This window comes from Anomaloglossus baeobatrachus, chromosome 4 (assembly GCF_048569485.1).
Source record: "Anomaloglossus baeobatrachus isolate aAnoBae1 chromosome 4, aAnoBae1.hap1, whole genome shotgun sequence".
NCBI classification, from domain to species: domain Eukaryota; kingdom Metazoa; phylum Chordata; class Amphibia; order Anura; family Aromobatidae; genus Anomaloglossus; species Anomaloglossus baeobatrachus.
The window spans coordinates 684,737,422-684,763,729 of NC_134356.1; the positions used below are offsets into that span (position 1 = coordinate 684,737,422).

At 51.3% G+C, this 26,308-nt stretch overlaps 1 protein-coding gene across 1 annotated transcript; it reads right to left on the reverse strand.

Annotated features, from left to right (window-relative positions):
- Positions 1–1,201: 1,201 nt before the first annotated feature.
- LOC142302830 (vitelline membrane outer layer protein 1 homolog) lies at positions 1,202–20,438 on the reverse strand. The gene is made up of 3 exons (XM_075343941.1): positions 20,286–20,438; positions 5,680–5,792; positions 1,202–1,499 (listed from the first exon to the last, which is right to left on the reverse strand). The coding sequence occupies exons 1-3, from the start codon at positions 20,436–20,438 to the stop codon at positions 1,202–1,204; spliced, it is 564 nt and encodes a 187-aa protein (XP_075200056.1).
- Positions 20,439–26,308: the final 5,870 nt, after the last annotated feature.

Genomic DNA, 26,308 nt, shown 5'->3' on the forward strand with positions numbered 1-26,308 from the left:
GTGTTTATAACACTGGGTGTCTAAAAATGTTTTAATATATATTAATAAAGAATATTTTTAAGTGAATTTGAGGTTTGTTGGCCTTGTAATACTTTAGGGGAACCAAACAGAATTCTGGTGGATTGAGGGGTTGAATAATAAATGACCCTCTGAATAAACTTTTCACAATTTAAAAAGAGAAAAAACAAAAAAGAAATAACATTCTTTTTTGCTGCATTTCCCACTTCCAGGCTGATCTACAGTCCAAATGTCACAATGCCAAGTTATTCCGAATGTGTAAACCTGCTAAATCTGCAGGGGGTTGAATACTACTTGTAGGCACTGTATATACCAGGAGGAGGACATATATACCAGGATGAGTAGATATATACCAGGATGGGGACATCATCACTAATTATTACCAGTGATGGACAAGTGCGCTTGCTGCTGCTCAATAAATCATTGAGCATCGAGGAGTTAAGGTACTTGCAGTGCTTGGCTGAATATTGCGGGGGTTTGTGTACGCTCGATCCTCAGCCCAGTATTGCTGATGCTCGGATGTGTTGTTTGTGAAACATTGAACACAGCGCAGGCTCGTGTCGGTGAATGATGGGAGCCGGCACCCCGGTGAGAGCCACTTGCAGTCTCTGAATGGCTCTCATCATGGGGGGTATAAACAATGTGTTCACATGTAGTGTAAAAAATACAAAAATACCCCCCCCTGTCCTGGAAATGCTCTCTTTATGGCTGACTGTATGTGAGTGGAGAGACGATCTGCCCAATCACAGACTTCCATTATACTCGTTACTCGAGTTGAGCCTGTCCAAGTGTCTGACCATCTCGACTCGAGTAGCGAGCATTGTAGTGTTCACTCACTATTATGAGCACCGAGTATTTTGTTGCTCACTCCTCACTAATTGTTACCTATTTATCTATTAGTCTTGTAGGTATGTTGCTATGGCACATGCTCTCATTTTGGGCATAGTTGGGGGTGACAGAGGAAACTTCCCCTCATGTGTAACCTCCTAGATGCTGCGGCAGCTATTGAGCACGGCGTCTAGGGGGTTGACTGATGTAAGAACCTTCCCTATGACTAATCTTGTAACAGCAAAGTACATAGTCATGAAGCAGGTAATTAACCTTTACGCATACATCATATAGAACCACTTTCAGCCACTTTGAAGTCATTTTATTGATTTCCAGACATCTCCGGTTTTCCTGCTTAGTTACAGCAATAGAACTGGACATCGTTGAGCCCTGTGTTATCGTCACAGGGAGTTTTCTCGTTCCCCTGAACTTTAGTTCTGAGGCCACAAATTCCTTTTGCGCAGGTCTCGCTCCAGTCTCCGTACTCGCCCCAGTACAGCCCTCTGCCTTCCACCTGGCCCTTGTCGGTGCATTGGAACTTGATGTTGTTCACGGCCGTGTCATCACCTTCTTTCTGATTTGGCTCCACACTCAAGGTGAATCCACTAAGGATTCCACAGTTGCAATATCTAGCAGGCTTCCAAACTCCCCACCTATAAAGATAAAAAAACCCAAAAAATAAAACAATGAATTTTGAAGACAATTTTCTATTTGATCTAAGAGGTAGATCTATTTTAGCAAGGATAAATCAACTTTTATTTCACAGGTATGGATGCTTCTTGAGCGGGGGCAAATCCATTTTGAGCAGGGGCGGATCCATTTTGAGCAGGGGCAGATCCATTTTGAACAGGGGTGGATCAATTTACAGCTATGATATTTTTACAAAAGGGTGGTTCCATTTCTAAAGGCGTAAATTAATTTTACATAGGGGGTGGAGGAATTCTCTGCAGCCATTTTAACAGAGGTAGATCAATTTACAGGGAAATGATCGTTTTCATAAGACCTGAGGCATTTTGTTTTCAATTTATTTGCATTAATTTTCCGCACGGGTGGTTCCATTGTTTAGCAGCGATGGATCAATTTGCAGTTCGGACTAATTTTAAGGTGGAGGGGATCAGTTAGTACAGTAGTTTTAAATCTATTTTCTTTTATGAGGGGTGGAAACATTTTCAGCAGGGGTGGATCCATGTGCAGCAGGGGAGGAGCTATGTGGAGCAGGGGCGGATCTATGTGCAGCAGAGGCAGATCTATGTCCAGCGGGGACGGATCTATGTCCAGCAGGGGTAGATCTATGTCCAGCAGGGGTAGATCTATGTCCAGCAGGGGCAACTCTATGTCCAGCAGGGGCAACTCTATGTCCAGCAGGGGCAACTCTATGTCCAGCAGGGGCAACTCTATGTCCAGCAGGGGCAACTCTATGTCCAGCAGGGGCAACTCTATGTCCAGCGGGGGCAACTCTATGTCCAGCAGGGGCAACTCTATGTCCAGCAGGGGCGGATCTATGTCCAGCAGGGGCGGATCTATGTAAGGCAGAGGAGGATCTATGTTCAGCAGGGACGCATCTATGTTCAGCAGGGGCAGATCTATGTTCAGCGGGGGTAGATCTATGTTCAGCAGGGGTGGATCTACAGTACCTTGTGAAAGTATTCGGCCCCCTTGAATTTTTCAACCTTTTCCCACATTTCAGGCTTCAAACATAAAGATAAGCGGGGCAACTCTATGTCCAGCAGGGGCAACTCTATGTCCAGCAGGGGCGGATCTATGTCCAGCAGGGGCGGATCTATGTAAGGCAGAGGAGGATCTATGTTCAGCAGGGACGCATCTATGTTCAGCAGGGGCAGATCTATGTTCAGCGGGGGTAGATCTATGTTCAGCAGGGGTGGATCTACAGTACCTTGTGAAAGTATTCGGCCCCCTTGAATTTTTCAACCTTTTCCCACATTTCAGGCTTCAAACATAAAGATAAAAATTTTAAATTTTATGGTGAAGTACAACAACAAGTGGGACACAATTGTGAAGTTGAACGAAATTTATTGCTTATTTTAAATGTTTGTAAAAAATAATTGTCATGTAAAACTGTTGAAGGGTCTTCACCCCCCCCTCGTTTCCACCATCAGCCACAGATCGTCATGACGATTATCTGATCAGCCTGGAAGCTTAAGGTATTTACGACATGGGTGATGTTAGTTCTACAGAAAACAAAAATGCAGAGAAAGACAATCCTTTGTCCTATTGGCAGGAAAACTTCCAAAGCAGGTTTTAAGCGCTGCGTTAAAGCTAGAAAAATGAAAAACATATTGCCAGAATCCCTGTGTCGTGCGGAATCCAACACACCGTCTAGTTCCACAGGGAGATCGCCGGAATCACGACAAATTAGTATTGGCCAGTAAATTTGTACTAGAGGCGTTGGTATCTATGTAAATGTAAAATCAAGATATAAAAAATGACGCTAATATCTTTCACCTGTGTGACCCAGGAGCAAAGATATGAAAAACCCTAGAATTAAGGAACTGTGTAACCATCTCAAGCCCAGCCCACAAGAGACTGTAAAATGATGTCACAGACAAGGGGGGCTAGGTAAGGCATAAGAGACAGCTCCTGTCTGTGGGGCTCAGTCAGTAAGTTGGAGGGCATCATGAAGGGTGATGCTGGCCGATTATAACATCTTCTTCTCTTGGAGCCCCTCCCTCCCTAAGCTTGGACGTCACTTCTATGGCACGAGTTTAGTAAGTTTCACGTTTATACCTTTTATTTTTATGTAACTGTCCATACTCTATTTGTATTATTCCCTTTTGTAAATTCTTGTATATTTTTTTAAACACTGCCTAATTTCGGATTAAATATATAAAAATTTAATAGTTTCTTTCCTCATGCTTTATATATGAATCCAAAACCCTGAAGGGCCTTATGCTATCTGAAACGGGACCCCAGCTATCCCGAAAAGCTGTGTGGTGGCAGCGTAATTGTTATTGCATAGAATTATTGGAGTGCTATCATTAAGGGTACCGAGGTATATATAGATTCCATTAGCGGGAATTGGTGATATATACATTTACCCTTGCTGTGAGACCTCCAATATTTGGCATTATTAGCTCAGCAGCCTCATCTTATGCATTGTCCTGCAGTACCAAAAATGGCCTGCAGACAAGGGGGGCACTAGAGAGTAGTCGTGTTTGTGACAAATCAGTGAACAGCTGCGGATCCCTGAGTGATTCCCCGGCTGTTCGTGACAATAATAAACTGAAAATTGGGGAGTGCAATATCATTCATCCCCTGTAAGTGAATACTTTGGAGTGCCCCCTTTTGCTGCGATTACAGCTGCAGTCTCTTGGGGTATGTGTCTATCAGTTTTGCACATGTAGAGGCTGACATTCTCGCAATTCTTTCTTTGTAAACAGCTGGAGCTGAGTGAGGTTGGATGGAGGCGTTTGTGAACAGCAGTTTTCAGCTCTTCCCACAGGTTCTCGATTGGGTTCAGGTCTGGACTGTGCCTTGGCCATTCTAACACCTGGATACGGTTATTTGTGAACCATTCCATTGTAGATTTTGCTTTATGTTTGGGATCATTGTCTTGTTGGAAGACAAATCTCCGTTCTAGTCTCAGGTCTTTTGCAGACTCCAACAGGTTTTCTTCAAGAATTGTCCTGTATTTAGCTCCATCCATCTTCCCATCAATTTTAACCATCTTTCCTGTCCCTGCTGAAGAAAAGCAGGCCCAAACCATGATGCTGCCACCACCATGTTTGACAGTGGGGAGGGTGTGTTCAGGGTGATGAGCTGTGTTGCTTTTACGCCAAACATATCGTTTGGCATTGTGCCCGAAAAGTTTGATTTTGGTTTCATCTGAGCAGAGCCCCTTCTTCCACATGTTTGGTATCTCCAGGTGGCTTGTGGCAAACTTTAAACAACAGTTTTTATGGATATCTTTGAGAAATGGCTTTCTTCTTGCCACTCTTCCATAAAGGCCAGATTTGTGCAGTGTATGACTGATTGTTGTCCTATGGACAGACACTCCCACCTCAGCTGTAGATCTCTGCAGATCATCCAGAGGGATCATGGGCCTCTTGGCTGCATCTCTGATCAGTCTTCTCCTTGTGTGAGATGACAGTTTGGATGGACGGCCGGGTCTTGGTAGATTTGCAGTGGTATGATGCTCCTTCCATTTCTATATGATCGCTTGCACAGTGCTCCTTGGGATGTTTAAAGTTTTGGAAATCTTTTTGCAACCAAATCCGGCTTTAAACTTCTCCACAACAGTATCACGGACCTGCCTGTTGTGTTCCTTGGTCTTCATGATGCTCTCTGTGCCTTACACAGAACACAGACTATCACAGAGCGGGGGCATTTATACGGAGACTTGATCACACACAGGGGCTTATATTTATCATCATCAGTCATTTAGGACAACATTGCATCATTCAGAGATCCTCAATCAACTTCTGGAGTGAGTTTGCTGAACAGAAAGTAAAGGGGTTGAATAATATTGCACGGCCCAATTTTCAGTTTATTATTTTTAATAAAAATTTTAAATAAACAATAAATTTCCTTCATCTTCACAATTGTGTCCACTTGTTGTTGATTCTTCACCAGAACATTAACATTTTTATCTTTATGTTTGAAGCCTGAAATGTGGGAAAAGGTTGAAAAATTCAAGGGGGCTGAATACTTTTGCAAGGCACTTTATGTGCAGCAGGGGCAGATCTATGTTCAGATGCAGTGGATATGCAAGTGGGCTACATCATCTTGATGCTACTAATACTTTCTGATCATCCAGAACAGGATGAGTATGAAAACCAACATAAAATCTGGGGACAGAACGCTGCTTATACTCACGGAGCCACTGCTGAGGTGATTGTCTTCTCGTCATGAGGAGGTTTACACTTAGTACAATGTAATCTGATTCCGTTCACAGCTGTGTCATCTCCTTTTAAATGTTGATCTTCCACCTAAAATACATTTTTACAGTTATGAGATTTTTTGGGGCAGATCCTTTAGATTTTATTGCAGTTATTGAATTAAATTGAAGTGAGCCCCTGGTGATAACCTGCAGGATTTTAATGTATCCACTTCCATAAGCCCCACTAGAGGTGTCTGGTGCCTTCTTAACTCTATTCTTCAGGCCCCCTTCATAAATCATTTTGCACGGTCCGTTGTGGAGTTCTGTTGGCCATCTGTATGTGTGTCGGATGTGCTGTCAGTGTGGTATCTAGATAGCGCACGGACAGCATGAGCTGGTATACTTACCTATCTTCGGCGCTGCTGTTGCAACCTGGAAGCAACAGCAGAGGCAGAGACAGCAGCGCTGGAGACAGGTAAGTATAAAAATTATTTTTTTTAAAAAGTTTTCTCTGGTACGGTGTCACACCGATGTTACACATCTGCCTTCAGAAAATGGACATGTTGCCGTGTTGAGCACAAGGACACTCGTGCTCCACACGGACAAATTATCCATGTGAAAACACAGACGTGTGTGCAAACCCATTGAATTTTATGGGTCTACGTATATCCGGCGTCTCCAGTACATACTGTACGTAAATGGACGTCAAACTTGCCGGAAACACGGACATGTGAAGGGAACCTTGCTTAAAGAGGTTACCCATTATTTTTACATTGATGGCCTATCCTTAGGAAAGGTCACCAATGTTTGATTGGCCACACTCCCGCCGATGAGCTGTTTTTGGTGCTGGAAATGCTCAGTTTCAGAGCTGCTCTGTCAACTGATAGCAGCCGCGGACGAGTACTGTACATTCGCCTCCCATTTAAATCAATAGGAGACGGATGTGTAGTATATGGCTGTGGATGCTATCAGAAGACGGAACGGAGCCTTTCCAACTGCCCATATCGGCACCGAGAACAACTGATTGGCGGTTGTGCTCGCTGTCAGGCCCTGGGAGATCAGACAATGATGACCTATCCTAAGGATAGACCATCAATGTAAAAGTAGTAGACAACCTATATAATAATTCTTAAAGGATTATTTAGGACTATGATATTGATGACCTTATATATACATAGAATATGGATGACCTGGCCACAGGATGGGTCATCAGTAACGATTGGTGGAGCTCCGACATGCAGCTCCCCCATGATCAACTGTTACCGGTTCCCACTGCCACTAGAAGTACCCAGGGTATACAGCCAGAATCCCACAGCTCTATACAGTGTGTAGTGGCCATTCCTGGGTTTGCAACTCAGATCACGATCACTTCAACGATGCAAAGCTGAAGTAGCCAAAAACAGCCAGTAAACTCTGTAAGGAGTTGTGGTGTTCTGGCTGTGCACTTCCAACAGCCGTGGGACCTGAAAGTTGATTGGTGGGGTTTGGGGTATCAGAAACACATTAATATGATATCAATGACCGTTTTTTGTTGATTCGCATCAGTATCATAGTTATGGAGATCCCCGTTAAGTGGCTATGAACATCTGATTTGGCAGGTCACTTACAACCGATTGCTCTTATAAGGCAGTAGGACATCTAGATGACATCTCCTTTCCCTCCGTATGTTATTGGAAATCTATAATGTAGCTTTTAGCTTTTAGAAAATATACACTTATACCTTTTTAAGTCATCTATGCTCTACAATATACATACTTAATGAGTCAATTAATGTATATTCTCATATGCGGAGATGGAACTTCTCTACAAGATATGGAGACTCAAATCAGAAGAACATCAGCTTATTGAGTTCATGAGAATTGGACAAATAAGTTGCGGTTTTAGAATGGTGAATAGATGAAAAATTATAACTGCCTTCCTTGTGCAGAAGTCTAATTAGACAAGGCAGGAGATTCCAGAGGACAGACAGCTGTAGAGAAGAGTTATCATATACTAGAAGGTGGCCCGATTCTACGCATCGGGTATTCTAGAATTTACGTATTGTGTAGTTCATGTATGATTTTTGTTATACAGTTAGGTCCAGAAATATTTGGACAGTGACACAAGTTTTGTTATTTTAGCGGTTTACAAAAACATGTTCAGAAATACAATTATATATATAATATGGGCTGAAAGTGCACACTCCCAGCTGCAATATGAGAGTTTTCACATCCAAATCGGAGAAAGGGTTTAGGAATCATAGCTCTGTAATGCATAGCCTCCTCTTTTTAAAGGGACCAAAAGTAATTGGACAAGGGACTCTAAGGGCTGCAATTAACTCTGAAGGCGTCTCCCTCGTTAACCTGTAATCAATGAAGTAGTTAAAAGGTCTGGGGTTGATTACAGGTGTGTGGTTTTGCATTTGGAAGCTGTTGCTGTGACCAGACAACATGCGGTCTAAGGAACTCTCAATTGAGGTGAAGCAGAACATCCTGAGGCTGAAAAAAAAGAAAAAATCCATCAGAGAGATAGCAGACATGCTTGGAGTAGCAAAATCAACAGTCGGGTACATTCTGAGAAAAAAGGAATTGACTGGTCAGCTTGGGAACTCAAAAAGGCCTGGGCGTCCACGGATGACAACAGTGGTGGATGATCGCTGCATACTTTCTTTGGTGAAGAAGAACCCGTTCACAACATCAACTGAAGTCCAGAACACTCTCAGTGAAGTAGGTGTATCTGTCTCTAAGTCACCAGTAAAGAGAAGACTCCATGAAAGTAAATACAAAGGGTTCACATCTAGATGCAAACCATTCATCAATTCCAAAAATAGACAGGCCAGAGTTACATTTGCTGAAAAACACCTCATGAAGCCAGCTCAGTTCTGGAAAAGTATTCTATGGACAGATGAGACAAAGATCAACCTGTACCAGAATGATGGGAAGAAAAAAGTTTGGAGAAGAAAGGGAACGGCACATGATCCAAGGCACACCACATCCTCTGTAAAACATGGTGGAGGCAACGTGATGGCATGGGCATGCATGGCTTTCAATGGCACTGGGTCACTTGTGTTTATTGGTGACATAACAGCAGACAAGAGTAGCCGGATGAATTCTGAAGTGTACCGGGATATACTTTCAGCCCAGATTCAGCCAAATGCCGCAAAGTTGATCGGACGGCGCTTCATAGTACAGATGGACAATGACCCCAAGCTACCCAGGAGTTCATGAGTGCAAAAAAGTGGAACATTCTGCAATGGCCAAGTCAATCACCAGATCTTAACCCAATTGAGCATGCATTTCACTTGCTCAAATCCAGACTTAAGACGGAAAGACCCACAAACAAGCAAGACCTGAAGGCTGCGGCTGTAAAGGCCTGGCAAAGCATTAAGAAGGAGGAAACCCAGCGTTTGGTGATGTCCATGGGTTCCAGACTTAAGGCAGTGATTGCCTCCAAAGGATTTGCAACAAAATATTGAAAATAAAAATATTTTGTTTGGGTTTGGTTTATTTGTCCAATTACTTTTGACCTCCTAAAATGTGGAGTGTTTGTAAAGAAATGTGACAATTCCTACAATTTCTATCAGATATTTTTGTTCAAACCTTCAAATTAAACGTTACAATCTGCACTTGAATTCTGTTGTAGAGGTTTCATTTCAAATCCAATGTGGTGGCATGCAGAGCCCAACTCGCGAAAATTGTGTCACTGTCCAAATATTTCTGGACCTAACTGTATATATAGATGTTTTTGTGTGTAGTTACCAAGTGTTTGTGTAGGGGCTGTACATGTTCTGGGTGTTGTCTGGGTGTGGCGGGGGGTGAGAGCGGTGTTGTATGTGTGTTGCGTTGTTTGTGGAGCGCTGTGTGTCTGTAGCGTTGTGTGTGTGTGTGTGTTGCGCGGTTTGTGTGGGTGTGGTGTGTTTTGGGGGGAGGTATGTTTTGTGCAATGTGTGTGTTGCGTGGTATGTGCGTATATTTATTTATGCCGCGGTGTTTGTGTGTTGGGTGTTGTGTGTGTGCAGCATTGTCTGTGTGTGTGGGTGTCTGTGTAGGGCGGTGTTTGTGGTTCCCAGTGTGTGTGTGGTGTGTTGTGTGTGTGTGTGTGTGTGTTGGGGGGAGGTGTGCACCTCCCATCGTGCTCCATCCCCCATGCTGCGCACCCCCCATCGTGCTCCATCCGCTATGCTGCGCACTCCCAAACGTGCTCCATCCGCCATGCTGCGCACTCCCAAACGTGCTCCATCCGCCATGCTGCGCACTCCCAAACGTGCTCCATCCGCCATGCTGCGCACTCCCAAACGTGCTCCATCCGCCATGCTGCGCACTCCCAAACATGCTCCATCCGCCATGCCTCTCTCCTCCCAGCATCAGCCTCTCTGTCCCCAGCATCAGCCTCTCTCCCCCCAGCATCAGCCTCTCTCCCCCCAGCATCAGCCTCTCTCCTCCCAGCATCAGCCTCTCTCCTCCCAGCATCAGCCTCTCTCCTCCCAGCCTCAGCCTCCCCCAGCATCAGCCTCTCTTCTCTCAGCTTCCTTCCTCCCAGCCTCCCTCCTCCCAGCCTCCCCCAGCATCAGCCTCTCTCCTCCCAGCCTCCCCCTCCCAGCCTCCCCCAGCATCAGCCTCCCCCAGCATCAGCCTCTCTCCTTCCAGCCTCCCCCAGCATCAGCCTCTCTCCTCCCAGCCTCCCCCAGCATCAGCCTCCCCCTCCCAGCCTCCCCCAGCATCAGCCTCTCTCATCCCAGCCACCCCCAGAATCAGCCTCCCCCAGCATCAGCCTCTCTCCTCCCAGCCTCCCCCAGCATCAGCCTCCCCCAGCATCAGCCTACACCCTCCCAGCCTCCCCCAACATCAGCCTCTCCCAGCATCAGCCTCTCTCCTTCCAGCCTCCCCCAGGATCAGCCTCCCCCAGCATCAGCCTCTCTCATCCCAGCCACCCCCAGCATCAGCCTCCCCCAGCATCAGCCTCTCTCCTCCCTGCCTCCCCCAGCATCAGCCTCCCCCAGCATCAGCCTACACCCTCCCAGCCTCCCCCAACATCAGCCTCTCCCAGCACCAGCCTCTCTCCTTCCAGCCTCCCCCAGGATCAGCCTCCCCCAGCATCAGCCTCTCTCATCCCAGCCACCCCCAGCATCAGCCTCCCCCAGCATCAGCCTCCCCCTCCCAGCCTTCCCCAGGATCAGCCTATCTCCTCCCAGCCTCCTCCAGCACGCCGTGCTCCTCTGCCGACACTCACACACCCGATCGCATACACTCACACACACCCACCCGATCGCATACACACACACCCACCCGATCGCATACACTCACACACACCCGATCGCATACACTCACACCCACCCGATCGCATACACTCACACACACGATCGCATACACTCACACACACACACATTGACGATATTACACATACGCGCTCACAGTCACAACATCCGGAGATACCACATGCTTCTGGCCATGTGATCCTCCGGCAGGTCCTGGAAGCTCACAGCACAGTATCGCCACCGAGAAGCAAGCGATATCTCCGGATGCTGTGAGTGTGTGGATGCGATGTGATGTGTGTGTGAGGTGTGTGTGAGAGTGAGTGTGATCTGATGTGTGTGTGTGTGTAAGGGGTGGACGGACCCCTTACAAAGAAGCACAGTTCCCCCCCTGAAGATACCCCCGCTGGGGTAGACAAAGCCGTTAATGTTTATGTTTTACTGTATTTTGCACTGTATTGATGGTTCCCCTAGTGGCCGGGTGGGACGGCTGTCCCCATAGAAACAGGGCAGGAGGAAGGAGGAGCCGGCAGCAGAAGGGGGAGGGAGAGTGAGTGGTAGAGAGAGAAGTGAGAGTTTTGAGGCAGTCGAGTCCGGGACAGGAGAGAAGAACAGTGGGGGCAGAGTGTGGAAGCTAGGTGGACAGCTAACGAAGGAAAGGGAAAGAAAGAGTGTCCTCTATGGTGAAACAGAGTTGGGTGGGTCAAGTCTGTGGTAGCCGGAGTGGGAGCCCAGGTGAAGTGGAGTAGCCGGGCACAGCCCCATGAGAGGATACGACAAGAAGAGTTTCCCCCCCCCCCCAGCAGAAGTTGTGAATCGACGCTATCAAATTGTTGCCTATTGTGTGAGGATACGTGCAATAAATATGCCTTCTGATTCAACTGATCTCCGTCTGCAAAGTCTTCCTGCGCCTGACAGCGTGCTCTCTACCACCACACTCTGCCCCACCAAGCAATCTCCTGTCCCAAAAGTGACGGCGGAGCCGGGGGTAAGCCTGATAGAAAAAGGGGCCACGACTACAACCCCCGAGGCACCCCTGGCACCCCGTTACATGTGTGTGTGCTGTTATGTGTGTGCGTGTATGTTCTGCCGCTGCAGGACCTTGATGCGCTGGTAACTATGCTACCATGGTTACCAGCGCATCACGTCCCCCACTCGCACGGGAGCCCACACCAGCATACGGCGGCAAACCCCAGCAATGTGAGGGTTTGTGTCGGCTGGGTTGGCGGCGTACGCTGATGTGGGCTCCCAGGGGTACAGTACTCACCTGGGAGTCGTGTCTCCTTGTCAGTTCGGGGGATGCGTGTGGGGGGCGGGGCCAGAGCGAGCGTGCATTGCGTGAGGGGGGCGGGGCGTGGCCGAGTTGCCAATACGTGCAGGGTGCCGGGGCGAGAGGCCAATCCGTGTGGGGGGGGAGCCAGGGCGAGCGACCAATCCGTGCGGGGGGGCGGGGCCATGGCGAGGCCAGTGGCCAATCCGCTTTGTGTCACTGTAAGGACACAATTTTGGAGCAAGACAGACAGACAGACAGACAGACAGACAGAATAAGGCAATTATATATATAGATAGAGAAAATGAAAGAAGGTCTACAGAAGATCAGAGGTGGAGCATATGGAAGCTTGAGGAGCATTTGTAGATAAGGTCATAGTAGAAAGAACAGTCCAATTAGTTGATCTGTCAGTAGACACGATGTGTTTTCTAGAATTTTAGTTTTTGCCTGAGAGAAGTGGAGATGTTCTATATGGGAGACATATAGACCACTAAACACTTCACTCTCATGTACGTAAGGTGTGGAGGCTCAAACCAATACATGAGAAGAACATCAGCTTATTACATTCATGAGATTTGGTCAAAAAGGGTAATTCTTAGGGTGGTGAAAAGATTGAGTCTTATAACTGCCTTCCTTGTGGAGGAGTCTAATTAGGTAAAACAGAAGATACCAGACCATAGTGACAGCTAGTTCATGAGAATTAGTAAACAAAAAAAAGTTAAGGTTTAAGGATGGTGGATAGAAGGAAAATTATAACTGCCTTCCCTGTGGAGAAGTCTAATTATGCAAGGCTGAAATTCCAGAGGATAGAGACAGCTGTAGAGAAGAGTTGTCATACATAGAGAAGATGAAAGAAGGTCTACAGTACATCAGAGGTGGAGCATATTGAAGCTTGAGGAGCATTTATAGATAAGGTCATGGTAGAAAGGACAGTTTTACTAATTGATCTAGCAGTAGACACAATGTGTTTTCTAAAGTTTTAATTTTTGCCTGAGAGAACTGGAGATGTTCTATATGTGAGACCAGCAGCGTAGCTAGCGGGGGGGCAGAGGGTGCGGCCGCCCCGGGCCCTGTGCTCAGAGGGGGCCCACCTGGAGCTGCGATACCATTAACTATATCAGCGTGCACAGCGCGCGCCGATATAGTTAACCTCTGCGGCAGGGCCGCCATCAGGGCATTACTAGTGGAACTCCGAACTCCTGTAGCGGGCCCGGTGAGCAGCAGGCAGGAGGGGGGGGCCCGGACACGCTGACAGGCCCCTCCCCTTTCATTTCTCTGCTCCTGGGGCAGGGGGCGTTAACAGTACACTTAGCAGGGCGGGCTGGTCGTGCAGTGAGCAGGAGGCGGGGCCTGGACACGCTGACAGCCCGGGCCCCTCCCCTTTCATTTTTCTACTCACCGGGACCCATGGGCAGGGGGTGGGGACGTGACGTTGCACTGACAGCACCTGCAGTCGCACAGGGGCCCCAAGCGGGAGCCTGAAAACGTACTGCGTACGTCATAGCTTCCTGGTACTTAAGGACCCATGACGTACCCAGTACGTCATGGCGAGATCATGGCCCCGGTGGCTGCGATCGCTGCAAATACCTTAGATTCGGGGAGGAGGGGCCCTCTGCCCGACCTCAGGAGGGGTGGTGTCTCCTCCCCGGACCTAAGGAGGCTGTGATTGGCTGAGCGGCGTTCGTCAGCCAATCACAGCCACTGTAATGTTCCAACCATTGAAAATGTCTGAAACATTGAAATCCAGCCCTGATCAGTGCAGCTATAGCACCGATCATTGGCTGGAGCTGGGTGACCTCAGTTTCACCCGCCCCCAGCTCTGATTGGAGAGATCGGCCTTGTGACCGATCTCGCCAATCACTGTGGATTTGGGGCCGCAGACCACTCCCCTCAGCTTCACTCCAGCGTCCGTGGAAGGTGAGGGGAGCGATCGGTAAGTTTAAAGACACTGTCTCCTTTCAGCCGCCGCCATTGCCCCAGCCCCCACCCATCAGCTGCCGGCTGCAGCAGTCACTGCCCCTGATCCAGCAACACTGAACCCATCTGCTGCCTCCCCTCCATCTGCCACTGCGTCCCCCCAATCAGCCGCTGCCCCCTTCCCTCATCTCCTGCGTCCCCCCCATCAGCCGCTGCCCCCCTCCCTCATCTCCTGCGTCCCCCCATCAGCCGCTGCCCCCCTCCCTCATCTGCTGCGTCCCCCCCATCAGCCGCTGCCCCCTCCCTCATCCGCTGTGATCTCCCCACGTTCTGTGACCCCACCCCCACCTGCTGTGACCCCCACCCCCATCTGCTGTGACTCCACCCCCACCTGCTGTGACTCCACCCCACCTGCTGTGATCCCCCTCCACCTGCTGTGATCCCCCTCCACCTGCTGTGAGACCCCTCCACCTGCTGTGAGACCCCCCCACCTGCTGTGAGACCCCCCCACCTGCTGTGAGACCCCCCCACCTGCTGTGAGACCCCTCCACCTGCTGTGAGACCCCTCCACCTGCTGTGAGACCCCCACCTGCTGTGAGACCCCCCCCACCTGCTGTGAGACCCCCCCCACCTGCTGTGAGACCCTCCCCCCACCTGCTGTGCGTCCCCACATATTGCTTTCTAGGAGCAATATGTGGGGACTTTTCTAGGGCACAGAAAGGAGGAATTTTACTGTGTAAAGGGCACAATAGTGGCATTAATATGTGGGGGGGGCACAGTGGTGGTATTATTATGTGAGGGTCACAGTAGTGGCATTATTATGTGGGGGCACAGTGGTGGCATTATGTGGAGGCACAGTGGTGGCATTATGTGGGGGCACGGTGGTGGCATTATGTGGGGGCACAGTGGGTGGTATTACTATGTGAGGGCACAGTGGGTGGCATTACTATGTGAGGGCACAGTGGGTGGCATTACTATGTGAGGGCACAGTGGGTGGCATTACTATGTGAGGGCACAGTGGGTGGCATTACTTTGTGGAGGCACAGTCGTGGCATTACTATGTGGGGGCACAGTGGGTGGCATTACTATGTGGAGGCACAGTAGTGGCATTACTATGTGGGGGCACAGTGGGTGGCATTACTATGTGGAGGCACAGTCGTGGCATTACTATGTGGGGGGCACAGTGGGGGCATTATTATGTGGGGCACAGTGGGTGGTATTACTATGTGAGGGCACAGTGGGTGGCATTATGTGGGGCACAGTGGGTGGTATTACTATGTGAGGGCACAGTGGGTGGCATTATGTGGGGCACAGTGGGTGGCATTACTATGTGAGGGCACAGTGGGTGGCATTATGTGGGGCACAGTAGGTGGCATTACTATGTGAGGGCACAGTGGGTGGCATTACTATGTGAGGGCACAGTCGTGGCATTACTATGTGGGGGCACAGTGGGTGGCATTACTATGTGGGGGCACAGTCGTGGCATTACTATGTGGGGGCACAGTGGTGGCATTATGTGGGGCACAGTGGGTGGTATTACTATGTGAGGGCACAGTGGGTGGCATTACTATGTGAGGGCACAGTGGGTGGCATTACTATGTGGGGGGCACAGTGGTGGCATTACTATGTGAGGGCACAGTGGTGGCATTACTATGTGTGGGGGCACAGTGGTGGTATTACTATGGGGGGGCACAGTGGTGGCATTACTATGTGGGGGGCACAGTGGTGGGATTACTATGTGGGGGGCACAGTGGTGGCATTACTATGTGGGAGGCACAGTGGTGGCATTACTATGTGGGGGGCACAGTAGTGGCATTACTATGTGGGGGCACAGTGGTGGCATTACTATGTGGGGCTCACAGTGGTGGCATTACTATGTGGGGGCACAGTGGTGGCATTACTATGTGGGGGCACAGTGGTGGCATTACTATGTGGGGGCACAGTGGTGGCATTACTATGTGGGGGGCACAGTGGTGGCATTACTATGTGTGGGGGCACAGTGGTGGCATTACTATGTGTGGGGGCACAGTGGGGGCATTATTATGTGGGGGGCACAGTGGTGGCATTACTATGTGGGGGCACAGTGGTGGCATTACTATGTGGGGGGCACAGTGGTGGCATTACTATGTGTGGGGGCACAGTGGGGGCATTATTATGTGGGGGGCACAGTGGTGGCATTACTATGTGGGGGCACAGTGGGTGGCATTACTATGTGGGGGCACAGTGGGTGGCATTACTATGTGTGGGGGCACAGTGGTGGCATTACTATGTGGGGGCACAGTGGGTGGCATTACTATGTGGGGGGCACAGTGGTGGCATTACTATGTGGGGGCACAGTGGTGGCATTACTATGTGGGGGCACAGTGGTGGCATTACTATGTGTGGGGGCACAGTGGGGGCATTATTATGTGGGGGGCACAGTGGTGGCATTACTATGTGGGGGCACAGTGGGTGGCATTACTATGTGGGGGCACAGTGGGTGGCATTACTATGTGGGGGCACAGTGGTGGCATTACTATGTGGGGGCACAGTGGTGGCATTACTATGTGGGGGGCACAGGGGTGGCATTACTATGTGGGGGCACAGTGGGTGGTATTTCTATGTGGGGGGCACAGTGGTGGCATTACTATGTGGGGGCACAGTGGGGGCATTATTATGTGGGGGGCACAGTGGTGGCATTACTATGTGGGGGCACAGTGGGTGGCATTACTATGTGGGGGCACAGTGGGTGGCATTACTATGTGTGGGGGCACAGTGGTGGCATTACTATGTGGGGGCACAGTGGGTGGCATTACTATGTGGGGGGCACAGTGGTGGCATTACTATGTGGGGGCACAGTGGTGGCATTACTATGTGGGGGCACAGTGGTGGCATTACTATGTGTGGGGGCACAGTGGGGGCATTATTATGTGGGGGGCACAGTGGTGGCATTACTATGTGGGGGCACAGTGGGTGGCATTACTATGTGGGGGCACAGTGGGTGGCATTACTATGTGGGGGCACAGTGGTGGCATTACTATGTGGGGGCACAGTGGTGGCATTACTATGTGGGGGGCACAGGGGTGGCATTACTATGTGGGGGCACAGTGGGTGGTATTTCTATGTGGGGGGCACAGTGGTGGCATTACTATGTGGGGGCACAGTGGTGGCATTACTATGTGGGGGCACAGTGGTGGCATTACTATGTGGGGGGCACAGTGGTGGCATTACTATGTGGGGGCACAGTGGTGGCATTACTATGTGGGGGGCACAGTGGTGGCATTACTATGTGGGGGCACAGTGGTGGCATTACTATGTGGGGGCACAGTGGTGGCATTACTATGTGGGGGCACAGTGGTGGCATTACTATGTGGGGGGCACAGTGGTGGCATTACTATGTGTGGGGGCACAGTGGGGGCATTATTATGTGGGGGGCACAGTGGGGGCATTACTATGTGGGGGCACAGTGGTGGCATTACTATGTGGGGGGCACAGTGGTGGCATTACTATGTGTGGGGGCACAGTGGGGGCATTATTATGTGGGGGGCACAGTGGTGGCATTACTATGTGGGGGCACAGTGGTGGCATTACTATGTGGGGGGCACAGTGGTGGCATTACTATGTGTGGGGGCACAGTGGGGGCATTATTATGTGGGGGCACAGTGGGTGGCATTACTATGTGGGGGGCACAGTGGGTGGCATTACTATGTGGGGGCACAGTGGGTGGCATTACTATGTGTGGGGGCACAGTGGTGGCATTACTATGTGGGGGCACAGTGGTGGCATTACTATGTGGGGGGCACAGTGGTGGCATTACTATGTGGGGGCACAGTTGGTGGCATTACTATGTGGGGGGCACAGTGGTGGCATTACTATGTGGGGGCACAGTGGTGGCATTACTATGTGGGGGCACAGTGGTGGCATTACTATGTGTGGGGGCACAGTGGTGGCATTACTATGTGGGGGGCACAGTGGTGGCATTACTATGGGGGGGCACAGTGGGTGGCATTACTATGTGGGGGCACAGTGGGTGGCATTACTATGTGGGGGCACAGTGGTGGCATTACTATGTGGGGGCACAGTGGTGACATTACTATGTGGGGGGCACAGTGGTGGCATTACTATGTGGGGGCACAGTGGGTGGCATTACTATGTGGGGGGCACAGTGGTGGCATTACTATGTGGGGGCACAGTGGTGGCATTACTATGTGGGGGCACAGTGGTGGCATTACTATGTGGGGGGCACAGTGGTGGCATTACTATGTGGGGGCACAGTGGGTGGCATTACTATGTGGGGGGCACAGTGGTGGCATTACTATGTGGGGGCACAGTGGTGGCATTACTATGTGGGGGGCACAGTGGTGGCATTACTATGTGGGGGCACAGTGGGTGGCATTACTATGTGGGGGCACAGTGGTGGCATTACTATGTGGGGGCACAGTGGTGGCATTACTATGTGGGGGGCACAGTGGTGGCATTACTATGTGTGGGGGCACAGTGGGGGCATTATTATGTGGGGGGCACAGTGGTGGCATTACTATGTGTGGGCACAGTGGTGGCATTATTATGTGGGGGGCACAGTGGTGGCATTACTATGTGGGGGGCACAGTGGTGGCATTACTATGTGTGGGGGCACAGTGGGGGCATTATTATGTGGGGGGCACAGTGGTGGCATTACTATGTGTGGGCACAGTGGTGGCATTATTATGTGGGGGGCACAGTGGTGGCATTACTATGTGTGGCAGTAAGAGGAATCGGTTTTTGTGCACACAGCAGGTGCAGTAATAGGGACACATACAGCAGCAGCGGCTCAGTATTGGGGTGACGGCAGGATGAGGAGTTTGTGCAGGTTGGGATTAGATGGGGTTCGGTGCCGGAAGTGTGAGGAGTGAAATGTGTCTTTGTTGTAATCTCTGAAGATGAGTTGTGGCTGGAAGAAGTTGTCGTCATGTCGGTCTGGGCCAGATGGAAAACACAGAAAAGGTGAAGAACTCCATCCGAAAGAACGTCAGCTGTAAGTCACCATCTATAACTGCACTGTGACCTCTTGTATGTGCTGCAGCACCGATATCTACCACTATATAGTCACCATATAGCGGTAATATCAGTGTCATCTGCCGAGGTCCACTATACCCACGATTAGTCTGCGCCACCGTAGTTATCATGGTTACCTGGTAAGGGGCCCACTCAGATGTTTTGCCCCCCTGAGCTGAAACCCTAGCTACGCCACTGTGTGAGACATATAGACCACTAAACACTTCACTCTCATGTACGTCAGATATGGAGGCTCAAACCAATATGTAAGAAGAACATCAGCTTATAACGTCCATGAGATGCGTGGTGAAAAGATGGAGTCTTATAACTGCCGTCCCTGTGGAGACGTCTAATTAGGTAAAGCAGAAGATGCCAGAGGATAGTGACCGCTGTAGAGAAGAGTGGTCATACATAGAGAAGATGAAAGGAGGTCCACAGAAGATGCCAGAGGATAGTGACCGCTGTAGAGAAGAGTGGTCATACATAGAGAAGATGAAAGGAGGTCTACAGAAGATGCCAGAGGATAGTGACCGCTGTAGAGAAGAGTTGTCATACATAGAGAAGATGAAAGGAGGTCCACAGAAGATGCCAGAGGATAGAGACCGCTGTAGAGAAGAGTTGTCATACATAGAGAAGATGAAAGGAGGTCCACAGAAGATGCCAGAGGATAGTGACCGCTGTAGAGAAGAGTTGTCATACATAGAGAAGATGAAAGGAGGTCCACAGAAGATGCCAGAGGATAGAGACCGCTGTAGAGAAGAGTTGTCATACATAGAGAAGATGAAAGGAGGTCCACAGAAGATGCCAGAGGATAGTGACCGCTGTAGAGAAGAGTTGTCATACATAGAGAAGATGAAAGGAGGTCCACAGAAGATCAGAGGTGGAATATGTGGAAGCTTGAGGAGCATTTGTGGATAAGGTCATGGTAGAAGGGACAGTCTATCTAGTTGAATACAAACTATGAGGACCTGGAACTAGACAAGATGTGTTTTCTAGAGTTCTAGTTTTCATCTAAGAGAAGAAATTGAGATGTCCTAAATGTGAGACATATAAAGGAAGAAGTCCTATAAAATAGTAGATTGTGAAATCCCGTACAAGTATATTATTATCATCCTATAAAAGTGCCACAAATCAATGGGTTCACTCATCTCTAATTATTATAGTTAACTTACCTTCAAGCTGAAGCCTCTGGCCTCCGACCCGTTGGGACATTTGACCCATTCGCCCCATTGTCCCCACTGTGCCCCGTTACTGACTGAGATGATATTAGATAAGACCTGAGCGGTCTGCACGATCAGCAGCAGGACCAGCACCTTGGACAGCATCTTGCCTCCAGAATGATGGACGGGTGACGACTGACGTTTATACACCCCGTATATTTATAGCGATGGGAGAGCCAAGAATTGTATGTAATGAAAAGCAATCTCCATGGTGATGGATAATAATTAGCTCAGGCTGAGCTGCGTAATTTAAACAATATTATCAGTGGGTCAGTCCGGCCCTGGGTCACCGTGACCAAACGTTCTCAGGAGTCAAACATGTTGGATAATTATTCAGATACCGTATATACAGATGTGTATGACATTGCTAGGAACATTATTATATGGAACCCAACATCAAGGTATACACCGAGACCAAGGAATCCTAGTGGCAGGCTATGCCGCTGTTATGTGGCACCTGAAGATGGGTAGAGCAGTGTTAGGCTGTTTTCACACATCCATAGACTATACTGGTTTTTCCAGTCTTTGACACTGTTGAGTTAAGGGTAGGAGACAGCCGGACGATCCTTACATTGTGCTCCGTACGTTGACTTAGAACGTCAGATATGAAAAATGGTTTCGAAGTTGTACCCAGTGCATATTTGCCAACATTTTGTTGCCCCGAATTTTCATTAAAGCCCGATTTAATGCTGCCTTTTTTGCCAAAATTGTCATAAACCCTTTTGTACTTTGATTCTCAGTATTGTCTGGCAAAATCTGCACTTTTGGAGATTAGGTTGTGACGCCCTGGCCAGGCCAGGTAGTCACAATTAGGGCCCCACATTACACCCTTCCCTCACAGGTAACAAACAGCCAACCATTTAAACCCTAGCCACCCCCCCCCCCTCAGGGCTGGATAGACACACCAGGGGGCGGAACCAGGCGGTTGGAAGACGCCCACCGAGGAGTCTAGACAGCCTGGGGTGGGAAAATTGGGGAGTTCAGAGTCCTGTGGAGAGTTCAAGTTGGAGAGGAGTGTGGCTGGAGCTGTGCCCAGCTCCAGAGGAGGCGAACACCCAAATTGAACAGGTGCCAGGGTAGGAGCCCTGGTGCCTTTGGCTAGGAGGCAGACGGCGGTCTCCGTATGCAGGAGCCGGAAAGACGGCTCGGTGGAACCGAGGTGGACCGGGACAGGGCTGTAGCCCGCAGGTACCGACCCGGGGAACCGACCCGGAAACCGGAGCACAAAGGGGGGTACTCAGACCCTGAAGCTAGGCCCAGAAGCTACTGGAACTAGTTAATTAACTGATTGCGGCCAGGACTATAGGTTCTGTCCCACCCAAAGTCCCGACTGAAGACAACAGCCCACCGAGGGGGATAAAAGGCCACCGCCACGGCTCAGAGATCCCACGGGCCAGCGTCTGCGGACAAAGGGCTCCTTAGGCCACATCCAGCCGGGAGCGAACTCCTGGAGTTGCAAACACAGGAAGTCCACCGTTCTAAAACAGGTGCAGGAGAAAGACAGAGACCACCAGCCGGGTGGGGGAACCCGAACGCAGCCGGCTGCAAGCACAGACCACCATCACCTTGGTTTACCAGAGATTCGTGTGTTTTCTTCAATAGTGAGTACACCAGCACCCTGGGGTCGCCCATCTCCCTGCACTGCCACGCCCGCCAACGAGTCCTGGGGCCACCATCCCTGCCCACGGAGGGGTTAACAACTTGCTGCGCAACATCTCCCCCGAGTGCCCCATAACTGCAGCAGTGGTGTCCAATATCACCACACACCTTGGGTGGCGTCACGAACTCCGTACGGTCCAGCCCATACATATACGTCCTACATTCACCACCCCATCACTCCCCCTTTTCATTTGAAGTGACCGTGAGGCCCCCGGGTCCGGAGACCCTCGAGCCACCCACAGAAGGGCCGGACCCGAGCAGCTCGGCTGCCGAGAGCGGGGCGGTACACCTCAAATTTCTGGCGTCACGAACAGGATACTTACCCATCAACTTACCTTGTGGAAGTGCGCCTTTTATTGAAGTCAGCGGTGATCCGTTGTGAAATTTCCAGAATCCACCATCTTGCCACCATCTTTTGGCGCGAAGATTCCCGCCCAAAGCCTTCTTCCCCGAGAAAAGGGCGCGAAAGCCAAAGCCCCACCCCCTGGGAGCACGGCCGGAAAGCAAAGCTGGAAGTGGCAAAACGAAACTTACCGGCCTAAAAGATGAGTGCCAGAAAAAGACCAAGGGGGCGGGTGAAGACTCTGCGACATGTGACCGAGCAGATAAAGGGCAGGGACTCCAGGACCCTGCCACCCTTCTGGTTCCTGGATCCCGTGAGAGCAACATGGCTGACCCATCTAACAAGCCCGGAGTGCAGGAGCCAGTGTCCGGGACAGCGGGATGGGTAGAAACCCAAACCGCACGGATGTGTCGCCGGATCCAGGCTCAGGCGCACTTTATGCTGGAGCGATGGATGGCCGAGATGGAGGAGCTGGCTGCGGCCGTGCGGGCACGTGAAGTGGAGGCAACCTTAGAGGAGCGGGTGAGTGACCCACGCCCCTATGTCCCCGAGGGACCAACCGATCAGGCTGAGGGACCCGGTCTGCCCCTGCCCTCTATATTGCCTCCCTCGCCGTCCGTACTGGTTGCTGCTGACCCCCCCACTTGGTCCACTGCCACCAATACCGGCAGTGGAGTCCATTCCACCAGCCCGCGAGGACCAGCTCGAGGAAGCCGCCAACAGCCAGCCCGTCACCGCCCCGGCACGACCCCGGCTCCACATACCACCAGCATCTGGAAGGTGCCCCGTCTTGCTCTGGGCCCGTCACCGATCCCGGAGGAGGCCATGCCAGAGATGTCAATGGCCCCGGCAGTCCGCCCGGCCAAGGCGGAGGCGGTCCCAGACCGGAAACCGGCGCGACAGAGAACGCTGGCCGCTCCCAGACTCCTGACCTCAGCTGAGGTGCAGCGGAAATGTGCCTGCGGGGCAGCCGTACAAGCCACGTCACAGTGGGGCCCTCCACTGCCGAAGGTGCCGGTCGTAGCCAGCACGGAGGTGCTCCAGCTGGGCTCGGCCCCCGCGCAGGTCACTATAGAGCAGGCCGCAGACTCTCCGTATTGTGAGCGGCAGCAGCGCAAGCTGGGCCGAGAAATTGCGGCCCGTGAAAAAAGAAAAGCGGAAGTCCTATTCAGAACCATGCAGGAAAAGGACAATCTTAGGAATGCCACCTACCGGGTGAGGGGCCCGACACATAAAGGCCAAGTCCGGTACTTTGATCCCCGAAGAGGATGGGGTTTCATCTATGAGCCGGGCATGGAGGCCGAGATTTTTGTGTCCCGGAGGGACGTGTACCCGCATCTACCCGTTGGCCATCCTGACCGGGACCTGGAGCCCAGGGAGCTGGTAACGTACACCCGGCACTGCGGAGAGAGAGGGTGGTTTGCCCTGGATGTCCGGAGGAGGGTAGCTCAACGTGCCCCACAGTGCGGTCACCTCTCTGCACCTCCCTCCAGTCCCGAATATGAAGAGTATTAAGTGGTAGCGGTTTCCGGCTACCTTTCTGCAAGTCCGCGTTGGGACCTTGTTGAAGTTCCCGTTTTAAAGTTAAAAAAGACATGGCTGAGAACTTGCAGGCCAACCCAAAAACTATTGGGTCTTGTAAATTGCCCTAGACCACCCTTTTTCATCGTCCTGCAGTCTCCGGAGAGTCTGGTTGGAGGAAGGGCCTGCAGTAGTGTAGGCCGAGGTCCCATCACCATGGCAACCGGTGACTACCCTCTGGATCAGGGGTCCCCTGGACGTGGGGCCTCTGAGAGAGACTGCCGGGTAAGCAACTTATTACCCGGCCCGTATGGGCAAGACCTGGACCTGAACCCGTTTCCTGGACTGGGGGAAAGGGGTGCTGACCTGTTTTTTAGAGGCAGCATCAAGGCTAGGTTTTCTTGGGTGGGCAAAGGTGAAAAGCACCCGGTCCCGTCCCGTTCCCGGTTAATAAAAATGTTTTATGCAACATTTAAGTAAACTGCCTCCCGTTAAAGGAAGAAAGCAAGCATTCATATAATGTAAATATGTTATTGTCGCGGGCGGAGGAGGGGACGCTGCGCTCTCCCACTGCTCGGGTCCGGCTGCTGCTGCTGCTCGGTGGCTTGAGCGGTGGGCCGGATCCCGGGGACTCGAGCGGCGCTCCTCGCCCGTGAGTGAAAAGGGGAATGTTTGTGGTTTAGGGATATTGTCCGTGACGCCACCCACGGTTGTGGTGAGGTTGGTGACACCACCTCTGCTCTGGACGGGGATCCCGGGAGCGGTGACAGGGAGCAGCTTGCATGTTGGTCCTCCCCTCCGTGGGTAGGGGGTTTGGTTGTCCCGGGGCCCGGTGATGGGGTAGGGATGGTTGGTAGGCGGGTTACGGGGCCTGGCGAGGTGCAGCGTTGCGGGGGCAGCGCTGTGCCACACGGCACGGTGGTACTCACTCAGCCAATGACGAATGCAAAGTCTCCGGTAAAACAAACGGCTGGATGGACGGGTCCCACAGACGGCTGCGGTGTTTCTCCTCCCGGCAGGTTGATGGTGGCTGCCTTTCCCAGCACCTGTGTAGTGTATACGGTTCCAATGGGTTCCCACCGGTAACCCGCTCCCCAGCTTGGATGGGTGCTGGAGGAGCCTCTTTTGCCCGCAGGCTCTGGCCCTGGGAACTGTAACCTTGGCGGTGACTGTGTTTCCCTCTACGGTTTGAGCTGTTGCCTTCAATCGGGTCTTGGCTGCTGGGAAACCCCGGAGGTTCCCTTCGCTAACGGATTTGACCGGTTTTACGGCGACTCCAAGCCTGGTCGGGGTTCGTATGCCCTGCCGAATGGTGCTGGCTTCTTTTTGCTCTTCGATCCGGTACTGCCGGGCCACCGTCCGTCCACGGTCCTTACGGTTCACTCTGATTAGCCTCTCCTGCAGACGGTCACCACTGTCTGCCAACCTTGCTGTTTGTGCCCGGGCCACACACCCGGACACGGTCAGTCTCCTCTACTACCACTTCACTCTTCAACCTCCAAAACTAATCTGACCCCTTTTTCCCGCCTCCAGGACTGTGAACTCCTCGGTGGGCGGGACCAACCGCCTGGCCCACCCCCTGGTGTGGACATCAGCCCCTGGAGGAAGGCAACAAGGATTTTGTGTTTGGCTTCGGTGTGCCTAACCGGGGTGTGGGGTGTGTTGGTGTAGTTCCTGTGACGACCTGGCTTGTCCAGGGCGCCACATTATTATAATTGTACATGTGTTTTATCATTTTCAGTTTAAAGCAAAATAAACCGGTGGTGGTTGGACAGCCCGCAGATGGTCTGTGTTTAACCGAGTTGGAGTGTGACGCCCTGGCCAGGCCAGGTAGTCACAGTTAGGGCCCCGCATTACACCCTACCCTCACAGGTAACACACAGCCAACCTTTTAAACCCTAGCCACCCCCCCTCAGGGCTGGATAGACACGCCAGGGGGTGGAACCAGGCGGTTGGAAGACGCCCACCGAGGAGTCTAGACATCCTGGGGCGGGAAAATTGGGGAGTTCAGAGTCCTGTGGAGAGTTCAAGTTGGAGAGGAGTGTGGCTGGAGCTGTGCCGAGCTCCAGCGGAGGCGAACACCCACATTGAACAGGTGCCAGGGTAGGAGCCCTGGTGCCTTTGGCTAGGAGGCAGACGGCGGTCTCCGTCTGCAGGAGTCGGGAAGTCGGCTCGGTGGAACCGAGGTGGACCGGGACAGGGCTGTAGCCCGCCGGAACCGATCCAGGGAACCGACCCGGAAACCGGAGCACAAAGGGGGGTACTCAGACCCTGAAGCTAGGCCCAGAAGCTACTGGTACTAGTTAGTTAACTGATTGTAGCCAGGACAATAGGTCCTGTCCCACGCAAAGTCCCTAATAGAAGACAACAGCCCACCGAGGGGGATAAAAGGCCACCGCCACGGCTCAGAGATCCCACGGGCCAGCGTCTGTGTGCAAAGGGCTCCTTAGGC

Excerpts from the sequence above, each read along its gene's own strand:
- LOC142302830 (XM_075343941.1), bottom strand. The coding sequence starts at position 20,438 with ATGCTGTCCAAGGTGCTGGTCCTGCTGCTGATCGTGCAGACCGCTCAG. Across the intron at positions 5,793-20,285 it reads CCAGAGGCTTCAGCTTGAAG|GTGGAAGATCAACATTTAAA; the intron begins GTAAGTTAACTA and ends AATGTATTTTAG. Across the intron at positions 1,500-5,679 it reads ATCACCTCAGCAGTGGCTCC|GTGGGGAGTTTGGAAGCCTG; the intron begins GTGAGTATAAGC and ends TTATCTTTATAG.